Source organism: Coregonus clupeaformis, chromosome 20 (genome assembly GCF_020615455.1).
Source record: "Coregonus clupeaformis isolate EN_2021a chromosome 20, ASM2061545v1, whole genome shotgun sequence".
In the NCBI taxonomy this organism is placed as follows: Eukaryota; Metazoa; Chordata; class Actinopteri; order Salmoniformes; family Salmonidae; genus Coregonus; species Coregonus clupeaformis.
The window spans coordinates 12,995,547-13,009,569 of record NC_059211.1 but is presented as its reverse complement, the minus strand read 5'-3'; the positions used below and the strand labels follow the sequence as shown (position 1 = coordinate 13,009,569).

Below are 14,023 nucleotides of genomic sequence, written 5' to 3'. Positions count from 1 at the left end.
CAAACTTGCAACATTGAATAACATATTCTGGGCCCTCAAGAGTTTCCTGAGCCAGTGAGCTCCGGACAAACAGACACATCTGTAGGCTATTTGCGCAAGGGATAATCAGGTACACCTTTTTTATGACGTTTCCACCGGATCAGAGCATGTTATTCCCCTTTCATGCTGAGTGGTTATCGAAAGGGAGAGATGGAAAGATCTTTCAAATAGGCTACGTTGAGGAACTATTGTCATTCTCAATGGATGTAAAAACAGACTTTGTTTACTTGCTGTTTGAGGCGAAGACAAAATTACTTTGAGAAGCTACAAAGTGATGGTGAGTTAAGACAATCAGAAATAGTATCAGATCCGCAAATGGGCACATTTATAAGCCTACATTTGTGTGGAGGCCAGGTAGCCTAGGACAACCTCTATGTGTAATCAGGTGCGTGTCCTTACCAAAGATTGCCAGGAGCGCTCCAAACAAAAGACAATGAATAAATTGCCAACTCGTAAATGGAATGAAATAAACCAAAACTTTTCTCACAAGTGTAGCCTAGGTTGTGCGCTCTGTAAACAATGTGTCCACTCCTACAATGACAACGGTAAGACTGTAATAATAATAATAATAATATATTGAATGCATTAACAGAAATTACCGTAACCAAACAAACATTGTAGGTTAGAAATTATGGTAATTAACGGTAAATGTACTACTGGTGTGCCATACCCGCGGCCTCCGCAATAGATTACGTAATCCACTCAGACAGGCGTGAATCAGACATGTGTCTCGTGTGCCATAATTCTTTACAATATATTTGCCACTGCTTGACAAAATAAAAATCTTGGTCGACCAACAGCCTATCGACCAAACAATCGCCCAGTTGACTAAATGGGGCAGCCCTACAACATGCATATAGCAGATGCTTTTATCCAAAGCGACTTACTGTCAAACGTGAATCAGTTTTTTACGTATGGTGGTCCCGGGAATTGAACCCACTATCCTGGTGTTGCAAGCGCCATTCTCTACCAACTGAGCTACAGAAGACAAAGGACAGAGGACAAATCTCCTCTCTAATCAAGGACTGATTTAGATCTGGGACACCAGGTGGATGCAATTAATTATCAGGTACAACAGAAAACGAGAAGTTTGGCCTAGGCTACTGTTGATTGCGAAGATGGAGGTGTTTTTCATTGCATTAAAACTAAAGTTAAAGAAAAAAGACTATGCCTAAAGTGAAAAGCCTACAAGTGGAATGTCCTCCATGTGGACAAGTTTTAATATTGTAGTAGACCAATATGAGAAGAACGTGGCGTGGCCAAATGCAGGCTACTGTGTGCTATTCAGTTATGATGCAATTTTGGAACTTTTATTTATTTATAATCATTAGTTTTATCATCATTATTATTATTGCATATCATTATTATTGTAGGCATACTTATTAATCTAAACCAGTTCTTTAAATATGCAACACGTGTTTTGTTTCATTCAGTAGAGATATTTCCGTTGGCTAAATTAAGTTTGTATGTCTTTCTAAATTGTGTGCTCCGTATTTACACTGAACAAAAATAAACCCAACATGAAACAATTTCAAAGATTTTACTGAGTTACAGTTCATATAAGGAAGTCAGTCAATTTAAATAAATTAAATTAGGCCCTAATCTATGGGGATTTCACATGACTGGGCAAGGGCACAACCATGGGTGGAGCCCAGCCCACCCACTGGGGAGCCAGGCCCAGCCAATCAGAATGAGTTTTTTCCCACAAAAGGGCTTTACTACAGACAGAAATACGCCTTAGCACCCCCTCAGATGATCCCACAGGTGAAGAAGCCAGATGTGGAGGTCCTGGGCTGGCGTGGTTACACGTGGTCTGCAGTTATAAGGCCGGTTGGACATACTACAAAATTCTCTAAAACGACATTGGAGGAGATTTATGGTAGAGAAACAAACAAATTCTCTGACAACATATCTGGTAGAGATTCCTGCAGTCAGCATGCCAATTGCATGCTCCCTCAAAACTTGAGACATCTGTGGCATTGTGTTGTGTGACAAAACTGCACATTTTAGGGGCTTTTAATTGTCCCCAGTGCAAGGTGCACCTGTGTAATGATCAAGCGGTTTAATCAGCTTCTTGATATGCCACACCTGTCAGGTGGATGGATTATATTGGCAAACAAGAATGTAAGCAAATTTGTGCACAAAATTTGAGAGAAATAAGCTTTTTGTGAGTATGGACAATTTCTGGGATCTTTTATTTTACAGCTCATGAAAAATGGGACAAACCCATTACCTGTTGCATTTTATATTTTTGTTCAGTATACTTTCGGATCTAAATGCATATGGATGTCCGGTAAATTTATCAAATGTCCTGTAAATTAAAATCTTCCCGGTCACGTTGTCCAGCGGCAAATATTCCTGTAGGAAACCCTGACACACACACACTCCCCGACATACACACTCCCCATTGTCCCTCTCCTACACAATGAAGATGACGCTAATTGCCAGTGGGTGGGATATTGGGCCAGAGTGGCGCCAGACTCTGGGCCTGTGAGGATGGTTTTTGACGTGCAGCAGATCAATACGCCACACAATGGGAAGGAGAGCCACACCACAGCCACAGGGCAATAAATCTAGTCCCTGCTGCTACTGTTAGTGAGGACCACCGGCTGTCTGGGATAATTGCAGCTGGGAAGCAGTGCCAGTCGAGGGGAGAAGTGTGGCAGGGTGGTCGAGAGCAGGAGGGGGGAGCGAGTAGAGAGGAAAAGTGTGCATCGCTCGCTAACAAAGGTGGGTGGTGGTGGTCAGCCATGGCTGTAAGAGTCCAGGACAGGAGTATCTAACTCATTCCATGGAGGGCAGAGTGTCTGCTGTATCTTTTTGGTGTCCAATTAAGACCTACACAACCAGGTGAGGGGAGTTCCTAACTAATCGATGACCTTAAGGCCAGGCACCACAGGCTGAAATGACATTTTTGCAACTACCTATCAATTGAGATTTTTTTGTATTTTGGTCCATTAATTAGTGTTTTCAAAAAGTTAACAAAATGTAAACAAAACATCATGGAAATGTATATTTTATTTAGTTTATCATACTACCGTCATCAACATTGCAATTCATTTTAACCACTTTGGACATACAGTTAGTCATTAAAAGCTTTGCACACCTGGATTGTATAATTTTTGCACATTATTCTTTTTTTTAAATGTCAAGCTCTGTCAAGTTGGTTGTTGATCATTGCTAGACAGCAATTTTCAAATCTTGCCATAGATTATCAAGCTGATTTAAGTCAAAACTGTAACTAGGCCACTCAGGAACATTCAATGTCGTCTTGGTAAGACAACTCCAGTGTGTACTTTAGGTTATTGTCCTGCTGACAGGTGAATGTCTCCCAGTGTCTGTTGGAAACCAGGTTTTCCTCTAGGATTTTGCCTGTGCTTAGCTCTAGTCCGTTTCTTTTTATCCTAAAAAACTCCTTAGTCCTTGCCGATGACAAGCATACCCATAACATGCTGCAGCCACCACCATGCTTGAAAATATGGAGAGTGGTACTCAGTGATGTGTTGTGTTGGATTTACCCCAAACATAACACTTTGTATTCAGGACATATAGTACATTTCTTTGACATATTTTTGCAGTTTTTCTTTAGTGCTTTATTGAAAACAGGATGCATGTTTTGGAATATTTTTATTCTGTACAGGCTTCCTTCTTTTCACTCTGTCATTTAGGTTAGTATTGTGGAGTAACTACAATGTTGTTGATCCATCCTCAGTTTTCTCCTATCACAGCCATTAAACTCTGTAACTGTTTTTAAGTCACAATTGGCCTCATGGTGAAATCCCTGAGTGGTTTCCTTCCTCTCTGGCAACTGATTTAGGAAGGACGCCTGTATCTTTGTAGTGACTGGGTGTATTGATACACCATCCGAAGTGTAATTAATAACTTCACCATGCTCAAAGGGATATTCAATGTTTTTTTGTTTTTGTTTTTCATCTACCAATAGGTGCCCTTATTTGCGAGGCATTGGAAAACCTTCCTGGTTTTTGTGGTTGAATTAGAAATTCACTGCTCAACTGAGGGACCATACAGATAATTGTATGTGTGGGGTACAGAGAGGAGGTAGTCATTCAGAAATCATATTAAAACACGATTACTGTTTAATCACATTTTTAAAATCTAGATACGTATTTTACAGATTAAAAAATATTCATCCACAACCTGCTCTGGACAAGTCCGGTCCTGGAGTGTCTTAACAAAATGGAACTGAAATATTTATGCTGACTTCATCCAATGTCCAGAAAAACATAATGAGATGTTGCCTCCTTTGCATATGTCAATAAAATATTTCTGAAAGATTGTAATAAAATAAAAAGTATTATATTTCTGTGTACATTCAACTGGTAAAAGTTGATTGTGATATGATTAAGGGGAAAAGTGACCCTATAAGGGTAAATTCATCAATCAAGTACAAGGGAGGAGTGAAAAACAGCAGACATTCGGCCCTCCGTGGAATGAGTTTGACACATGTAGGCTAGAAGGTAGATGCCTAGATGGCCTATCAGGAAGTAAAGGAAGAAGGCCATTTAAGCCTTTGGTGACCCAGCCTCATATTGAGGTGTATTTTGGGCTCCTAACCCGCCTGGTTACCTTTGAAGGCGTCGGCCTGCTGCTCCACTGACTCCCTGACCATCTTCCAGAAGCAGTCGGACACGGCCAGACTGAGGTTCTTAGTGGTCACCTGATGGGCTTTCAGCATGCCATCTCTTTGAAGGAGAGGGGGACACAGGTAAGGATAATGTGTTACAGGTCAGTTCCATTTCAGCTGGATTTAAAAAATGATCATTGAAAACCATGGCCTTTCACCAAATTAATGAATTTACTGGAAATTCATTTTCTAAACCGAATGTGCAATGATAGGGAGTCAGGACACCCACCTAAGAAGTCTAGAGTTCTGGAAGAAGTCCTCTTCGTAGTCTTTGATGGAGTCAATGCTTTCACCGGCACTGCCTAGGGAAGAGGGGACAATAGATTCACATGTCAGTGATTAAAGACCTGACTAACTCTGGACAGATTCAACTACTTTACATTATTGTAATGAGGGTGGCAAAATTCCAGTAACTTTCCCAAAATTCGCTGAAATCCTGGTGGCATGTTACTGGAATTTTGCAACCCTAATTGTAATGCAGCTTACCTTTCCCCGTCACCACAGCAAAGTAGCCCAAGGCCTTCATAGGGAACAGTTTTCCTTCAACAATCTGTTGAATCTGTAGGGAGAGAAATACATCAAATCCAAGATGAGAGGGCAAATTGCAATCATGTGTCATTGGATTTCTTCCAGTCTGTACCTCGTGACTATTTTAGTGTGCCTCCAGCTTTTAAAACTAATGAAAGGGCGCCCCCTTTTGGCTAAAGAGGATTATAATTGTTTTCAGACCATTTGAACTTGTCAAATGCATTTCGTCCATGCTCATTGACCCTCTGTGTTTCGGGACTACCTGGACTTGTCCAACTGTCATTTCTGCTTCACGTTGCAAAAGTTTCAAATCAAACGTTTTGAACGTGTGTGTGTGCGCAAATCTCACCCGGTTAGGGCTGGCCAGGTTCTTCTCTGCCAGGTCTACTTTGGTCAGGACAAAGATGGTCCTCTTCCCCTGCGGGTCCATCTGACTGACCAGGTCTGTGACGATGCTGCGCTCTGCATCCACTGACCCATCTGAGGACGAGAAAGAGAGATGGAGGGTTAGGGAAGAGCATGTGAGGTAAAGGAAGAGAGGAGGAGGCAGCAGCAGAAAGGAGAGCTGAGACAGAAGAGAAGGGAACAGAGGAGCAAAGGGGAGGTGAGGATGAAGAGAAGGAAAGGAGCTCAAGGATGATCTGTTCATATTTGATCATGAAAAGGTGACTCCAGTGTTGACTCACCCTGGATGCAGAGGATGATGGCATTGGGGTTCTGCATGTAGTTCTTGCTGATGCTGAAGATGGTCTCCTTGGTGTCGGCTGCCATGCCTGCTGTCACAGTCTGAGAGGAATACACAGAATCACATCACCTTAGAATCACTGCACCTACCACTGTATGGTCACTGTTTTCGTACACAAGCGTGTGTGAGTGTGTTTCTGTACGCGCCTCTGTGTGTGTGTGGGTGTGTGTGTGTGTGAATATACACTCACACTAATGACTCCTGGTAGGTCCACTAGTACCATCCTCTGGATGCCTGGTCCTTTGACACTCAGAGAGATCGTCTGTCATATGGAAATAAACAAACATTTAGTCAGAGACATTTAGGTCAGACATTAGGCACAAACTGAAGTACACATTTGCAAGCTGACAGCTATGGAGGTTCTGTTCTCACCTCAGGGCTGACTGTCTGTCCCTCCTTGACACTCTTCCTCATCCTCAGCTCGATCTCATGTCTCAGGGCAGCCAGCTTCAGGGACGAAAGAATGAAAGGATTAATGAATGAATGAATAAATAAACAAGTGAATGGACATGATGGTAGAAGGAGAGAAAAAGATAAAGAGAATGCGACAGATTGAAAGAGGCAGATCCAGTCATCCCTTCCACACATATCTATGCTGTATAAAACTTACGTCCTCCTCTTTGCCCAGGTCGAACTCTCGGCTGCTGTCCTTGAAAATGGCTACGTGGTGCGGACCCTCGCTTAGCGTCACCTAGTGGAGGGGGAGAGAACAGCAGGCGGCAACATGTAATTGACCACTTTCAAAGTCCCCAGGCCAAAACCACAACACTAGTCTGGTAATGCTGCCCATCCATCCAGACCACACAGGCCTCATTCAACCACTCAAACTGAGGACTAGAACGTCCCATATGGAACCGTGTAGACCTACAGAGCCTAAGAGGAGATCCATCAAGGTGTAGCCACAGCAGTAGGAAAGGTTTGGACATGTTGCCTTAAAAAGAGGCAATCTGGGATTCAAACAACAAAGCGGTCACCCCGCCACTTAATAAGTTATATTCTTCAAGACTCAATGGCTATACATCAAGTCCAAAATGGATGTAACAAATCCCAGATTGCCCCTTTAAAATAAGAACATAAATCAACACTACTGTGTCAAGTAAAAGTTGGCTCCTATATATCTTTGATATCTTTACAGCTACAGTATAGGAAGGTAGGGGTCTTGAGGGGGTTAAGGTAGTCTAGTAAATGAGTTCCTCTACCTTGACAGGAGAGCGGGTCATCATTTCTCCAGAGCCCCGGGGGAAGATCCTAGCCTGGGCGATCATCTCCAACACACTGGTCTTCCCTGCACTCTGGTCTCCCACCACCACCACCTATAGTATAGCACAAAGGAGGGAGGGAAGGAGGAAGATGAAATGGGTGTGATAGATAGTAGAGACCTACCATCTCATAGCAATGCCTTTACAAGAGGAAATAATAGGGCCATACTTGCGAACATAAGCAACTATTTAAATGTAAATAGTTTCTCTGGGTCCTAACCACCAAACCAGACAGGCACATTCAGGCCATCAAATACTTTCAAAATCCAGAAATCATCTCTGTACGGGGATGATTTCTGTATTTTGAAAGTTACATATCTTGAAAACTTGATTGCTGACAGCAAAACATTTTGGGACTATTTCAACAATGGACTAATGAAACAAATACCAAAAGATAGTTTTTGGGTGAAATGTTCCTTTAAATGTTTGTAATGTCTTAATGTTAATTGTAATTGTTTGTAATGTCTTTTTAGTTCTGTGTTGGACCCTAGGAAGATTAGCTGACGTTATGTCGTCAGCTAACGGGAATCCTAATAAAATTTAAATGCAATATTGACACAACATTTTGTTACAGACCAAGGAACAAAAGTAAACCTTGAATTTGTAGTTTTAAAATATCCTTCAGTGGTCAGGGTTGACCTATTTTAAGAAATGCCATTGGTTGGTGGATATAAAGTCTACGATCTTTGATAGGCTGATGAAGAATTTGTTCCAGGATATAATCACCACCACCTGGTGAGGTTAGCATAGGGCTAATGTGTGCCATCTTATCTAATGGGACCAGCTCCAATTTAGCGTTCTGTCATAAATCTATGATTTTAATTGGCTGATACACATTTTGAGCCGAAGGAAACTGTTTAAATTTAAATGGTTACTTCTGTTGGCAAGTATGGCCCTAATATTTCTGGTATCTACTAAAGAAAAGGTTTGCATGTTCATAAAAAATAATGTCTCCCTATTTTGACTGCATTTCCAGACAGCCATGACCCTTTGGGTTATCCTTACCCTGGGTAGGTGGTCCTGGGTGTTGTAGTTGGAGTCGAAATCTGAGAGGATGTCCAGGACCTCAGAGTACATGTCAATCAGAGACTTCTGTAGAAGGAATACAGATGGAAAAATACTTAGAGCAACGCCTGATGGGAGAATGAGTCCATTTCTTCAGGAGACAATGTTTTGAAACAAACTCATTGATTAACTTTTACTACCATGCAGAACACTGGTGTGTGTGTGTGCATGACTGTGTGTGTGTGGTGTGCGTGACTCACACACACCTTGATCTTCCTCTGGTGGATGCCCTTCTCGTCTTTCTGCAGCACCACTTTCCTCAGCTCCTTGTTCTCCTTCTCCAGTCTCTCCAGCATGCGCTGGTACTTCATCTATGTAAAAGAGAGAAAGACATTCCAGCTTTAAAAACAAATCCTCTCTTTCACTCAGTCCATTTATCAAAGTAAACTGGATTTTTGTAAACCTGACATTACAACGTCAATGTGGTACCTTACAAGTGGAGCCTATTTAAGGAAAGATATGGACCATTCAGTCCATTTACCAAAGTAAACTGGAATTATTTATTTTAATTGGCCCATCCACCCTGCTCTTCAGACGACAAAACTAACTGTTTTACTATGGCTTTCCAAAATCGCCTAACACCGCTATTTGTAGGGATAATGTTTGCCTCCAGAACAGCCTGAATTATTCGGGGAATTCTACAATGTGTCGGAAACATTCCACAGGGATGTTGGTCAATGCTGATGCGATGGCATCACGCAGTTGCTGCAGTTGGACGGCGGTACATTCATGCGGCGAACAGCCCGTTCCATCTCATCCCAAAGATGCCCTATTGGGTTGAGGTCTAGGGACTGCGCAGACCACTCAAGTAAACTGAACTCGCCGTCATGTTCCAGGCGATGTTTTTCCACTCCTCAATTGTCCAGTGTTGGTGATCATGTGCCCACTGGAGCCGGTTCTTCTTGTTTTTAGCTGATAGGAGCGGAACCCGGTGTGGTCATCTGCTGCAATAACCCATCCGTGACAAGGATCGACGAGTTGTGTGTTCCGAGATGCCATTCTGCACACCACTGTTGTACTGCACCGTTATTTGTCTGTTTGTGGCCCACCTGTTAGCTTGCATGATTCTTGCCATTCTCCTTCGACCTCTCTCATTAACAAGCTGCTTTCGCCCAAAGGATTGCTGCTGACTGGATGTTTGTTTGTCGCACCATTCTCAGTAAACCCGACACTGTCGTGCGTGAAAAGCCCACGAGGGCGTCGGTTTCTGAAATACTGAATCCGGCGCGCCTGGCACCGACAATTATACAACACTAAAAGTTGCTTAGGTCACTTGTTTTGCCCATTCTAACGTTCAATCGAACAGTAACTGAACGCCTCGATGCCTATCTGGCAGCTTTGTATGGCAAGCCATGGCCACGTGACTCCATTTTTGTGAACGGGGTGGTGTACCTAATAAACTGGCCGGTGAGTGTATATAACATTCTGTTGATGGCAAGAATTTTGTATAATAATTTAAACTGAAAAAGTGTTGAATCAAGGGTTGTTTTGTGTATCAGTTCATACACAATGTGCCATGGAATCGTTATCGAAAATCTCTTCCCAGCTATTTTGCAACCAGTAAACAGGATTTTTACTATGTGGTATAAAACTTGGGGTCTATTGAACAAGGAAGGATATGGACCATATTGTGCTCTACCTGAGTTCGGAGCAGTTCCTCTTGAAGCTGGTCCACCTTCTCCTTGTCTGAAGACTGGAGACAGAGAGCAGTCACAGAGCAGGTTTATTAACCCTCTCTCTCTCACATCTGGGACATTTTTAACCCATCACCCTCTGTGAGCCACTCTAAACCCACATCACAGACATCTAACGTGCACGTTACATTACACAGACCAGTGGGCACCACAGTGAACGAAAGTCAAGTTTATAGAAAAAAGGGGGAAAACTGATTCAATTCCAGGTTGTAGTCATTTGTTTGGTCTTAATATGTAATACAGTAAATCACAGTGCAAAATCACAGGCACAAGTCAAATCAGGCCCTGGAAAAGAGTTGAATTACAGCAATCATCAATCAAGAGATCATTATCAAGATCATTACAGCATGATTAACAGTTCCACTCCTGCAATGCATTTTTTACAGGGGGAGATCACAAAGCACAGAGAGAGGGAGACAGAGCACCAGTGAGCGGATGGATAGGGACAGCAACAAGGGACAACAGATTAAACACACACACACACTAACACACAAACATGTACAGTACACACACTGACAGGGGCTGTAGCAAAGATGATTGTGCTAACTACGTGCAAATTGCAATGTCGTGATAATAGCCTACAGCAGTTAATCTGATTAGTGGACTAAGAAGAAAGATCTAGTATTGATTCCTATATCCTGATATAGTCCTGACATAGGCCTATACCCAATTAGATAGATTTCACTGTATAACTGACATTTAGGTTCATTCCAGAAGTGCACAGCACACCATGCAGCGGGGTGTCCCTCCACTCCATGCAGTGTAGGTTGTCTGTACGTTAGTGGAGTGTTACGGGAGGAGCGTTGGCCGTAGTCCAGCAGTTCGCATGAGAGAGGGAGCCTAGGGTATGTTACTGCGGTACTAAACTGGCGACAGGTGATTCTGAGATTTCCAGGCATCAGACATGCCATTCCACCAGTGGCACAACACACTGCCCTGAGGGACACCATGTGGATGGATGATGTTTTCCAATGTCTCGTTCACACTAATGGGAAGTTTGAGGGGGATGACAGGGTACTATGTTTGGGTGGGTTGAATAAAGCAATGTGTGCAACTGTAATGCAGCATATGTAGGCTAACTAGCATATGCAGACTTAGTAAGACAAAAGCAGCTAGACCAGAATGAATTAAACTGACCAGAAATGTGCAAAGTGATAAAAATGTTGTTAATGAAATATTTGCCAATTATCATTGCATTATATTCAGAGATCGGAAAGTAACACTGCACAATACAATTTGTTGCTTGTAGCATACAGCCTAGGCTATAAAAAGACTGCGGTATAAATCAACAATGACTAGAGTCAATAAAGTACACTACAGTGCCTTGTCCACTTTACATATGGTGAGCTAGGAAGGAGCTCTAGGCTTGCTCAATGAGACAAATCCAAACAGCATAGGACCATAGGAATATCATCCACCAATCCACCAAACTAAATGCATGCTCTTCAATCGAACGCTGCTGGCACCCGCCCACCCGACTAGAATCACTACTCTCGACAGGTCTGACCTAGAGTATGTGGACAACTACAAATACATAGGTGTCTGGTTAGACTGTAAACTCTCCTTCCAGACTCACATTAAGCATCTCCAATCCAAAGTTAAATCTAGAATCGGCTTCCTGTTTCGCAACAAAGCCTCCTTCACTCATGCTGCCAAACATGCTCTCGTAAAACTGATTATCCTACCGATCCTTGACTTCGGCGATGTCATTTACAAAATAGCCTCCAACACTCTACTCAGCAAATTGGATGTAGTCTATCACAGTGCCATCCATTTTGTCACCAAAGCCCCATATACTACCCACCACTGTGACCTGTACGCTCTTGTTGGCTGGTCCTCACTATTCGTCGCCAAACCCACTGGCTCCAGGCCATCTATAAATCACTGCTACGCAAATCCCCGCCTTATCTTAGCTCATTGGTCACCATAGCAACACCTACCCGTAGTATGCGCTCCAGCAGGTATATCTCACTGGTCATCCCCAAAGCCAACACCTCCTTTGGCCGCAATTCCTTCCAGTTCTTTGCTGCCAATGACTGGAACGAACTGCAAAAATCTCTGAAGCTGGAGACACTTATCTCCCTCACTAACTTTAAGCATCAGTTGTCAGGGCACCTTACCGATCACTGCACCTGTACACAGCCCATCTGAAATTAGCCCACCCAACTACCTCATCCCCATATTGTTATTTATTTTGCTAATTTGCACCCCAGTATATCTATTTGCACATCAATCATTCCAGTGTTAATACTAATTGTAATTATTTTGCACTATGGCCTATTTATTGCCTTACCTCCATAACTTGCTACATTTGCACACACTGTATATATATATTTATGTTGTATTTTTTTAAACATTGTTTTGTTTTACCCCATATGTAACTCTGTGTTGTTGTTTTTATCGCACTGCTTTGCTTTATCTTGGCCAGGTCGCAGTTGTAAATGAGAACTTGTTCTCAACTGGCTTACCTGGTTAAATAAAGGTGAAATAAAAAAATAAAAAATTACAATAATCTCATAAGCAGTATTCCTTATAAAATTTCTCAGAAAATCTCTGTTAGTGTGAATTTAAACGGCAAAGGGGTTTGTCCTTCCTGAGGAGGGTGGGTGGGTGGGTTTGGGGGAAGTTCTACTGTTTACGTTCTGAAGGGGGCTTCTACAGATGAGGGCTTGGTGGTGGCGGGAGGTGGGGGGTAGGACCTTCACCTTGCGTTTCTGCTGAGGGGGGCTGGGGCTGGGATTCGGGGCGGTGGTTGGCATTGGCTCGGGTATCTGGCGCGGGGGCGGGCTCGGAGGCGGCGGTAGAGGCGGGCGTGGGGGTGGGCTGGGGGCAGGCTCTGGGCTTGGCCGTGCGTTTTTGGCTGCGGCAGCCCGCCGGACCTCCTCCTCGGCCTGCTGGATCTGCTGCTGAATGAGAATGAGCTCGCCGAGCAGACCCTGAGGGACGTCACAGTGAGAGAGGCAGGAGCAACATAGCCGTCAACACAACCTACTGTACCTGTCAGTCCAGCAACCCACTGACCAACCAACTGGAGCTGGGGCCAGGGCTGACCCCATGTTGATCTATGCCCAGCCTATGCCCATCATCATCATCATCATCATCTCGACGGTCACCAATCTGTCAAAGCTTGTGGGTAAACTGAATCAACGTCTAGCTCCTAGATCTTGCCACCATCATTGGTACTCAACAAAGTCAGTCTTTCTCTGTCACAAACTGAGACTCCAGAACAGACTTTGCCAGTCCGGAGATCTGAAAGCGGACGAGGCAACTGATACCACAACCAGTGTCTCTCAGCCAGTGGCACATGGGAAAGGATTCTGTACAGTAATGGTTTCTTAGCAGTCTTCCATCACTATGCCTTTTATAGTCATACTAAAACACAACTGATACCCTGCAACTTAAAGAATGATCATGCTCTACGAGGCAATGTAAATATGACACATGAACACTCAAGATTATGATGGATTGAGGTCTTGAAGAAAAAACGTCAATGTGTAGATGTACTGGATACATTATTGAAAGTGGATAAACTATTTAACGTGTTCCTGATATTCAACACAAAAAAAGAGGGGATTTTGGTCCGAATCATAAAATGATATTATTTGCTCAAAATCAACCTGATGATTAGCGAAGCAAGCTGCACTGGGAATAGGTTTGCAAAATTCTCAGGTTTTCCAGAAATCCCATTTGGAAGATTGATGGAATCAGGAGGGAATAAGCAGGACATCTGTGAATCCTCTCACCAGGATTTCTGGAAAACCTGGGAAATTTTGCAACCCTAGCTTGGAATGAGTGATCTGTCAAGGATGGAGCGATCTGTCAAGGATGGAGCAGAAAGCTTGCTGCAGGCCTGTGGAAGATGAGCTAAGCCTCAGCCCAATGGTCCCCAAGTTGGTCTATGATGATGTATATATTTTTTAAATCACATTGGGGACCACTGCTTTAGACTAAAAGCCGGGTAGAGGATATGGATGCCATAGATTGTCTAATATTCAGGCTATTGTTCTACAATAGTTCCCTATTTTTAACATATGAAAGTCACTAGGGT

The 14,023-nt window shown here is 43.1% G+C and overlaps 1 protein-coding gene across 7 annotated transcripts in view; it reads right to left on the bottom strand.

The window, feature by feature from the left end:
* Positions 1–14,023, bottom strand: part of opa1 (OPA1 mitochondrial dynamin like GTPase) — a 63,557-nt gene that overhangs the window by 41,338 nt on the left and 8,196 nt on the right. For 4 of the 7 annotated variants that reach the window (XM_045205316.1, XM_045205317.1, XM_045205319.1 and 1 more), the window contains 13 exons: positions 12,681–12,911; positions 9,921–9,974; positions 8,482–8,592; positions 8,222–8,308; positions 7,157–7,270; positions 6,568–6,648; positions 6,330–6,404; positions 6,148–6,219; positions 5,899–5,998; positions 5,562–5,692; positions 5,171–5,243; positions 4,914–4,986; positions 4,627–4,742 (listed from right to left, as the gene is read on the bottom strand). In XM_045205316.1, the coding sequence (XP_045061251.1) occupies positions 4,627–4,742; positions 4,914–4,986; positions 5,171–5,243; positions 5,562–5,692; positions 5,899–5,998; positions 6,148–6,219; positions 6,330–6,404; positions 6,568–6,648; positions 7,157–7,270; positions 8,222–8,308; positions 8,482–8,592; positions 9,921–9,974; positions 12,681–12,911 (1,318 nt within the window). The remainder of the gene's footprint in view (positions 1–4,626; positions 4,743–4,913; positions 4,987–5,170; positions 5,244–5,561; positions 5,693–5,898; positions 5,999–6,147; positions 6,220–6,329; positions 6,405–6,567; positions 6,649–7,156; positions 7,271–8,221; positions 8,309–8,481; positions 8,593–9,920; positions 9,975–12,680; positions 12,912–14,023) is intronic. The other 3 variants (XM_045205318.1, XM_041839966.2, XM_041839971.2) reach the window with 3 other exon arrangements.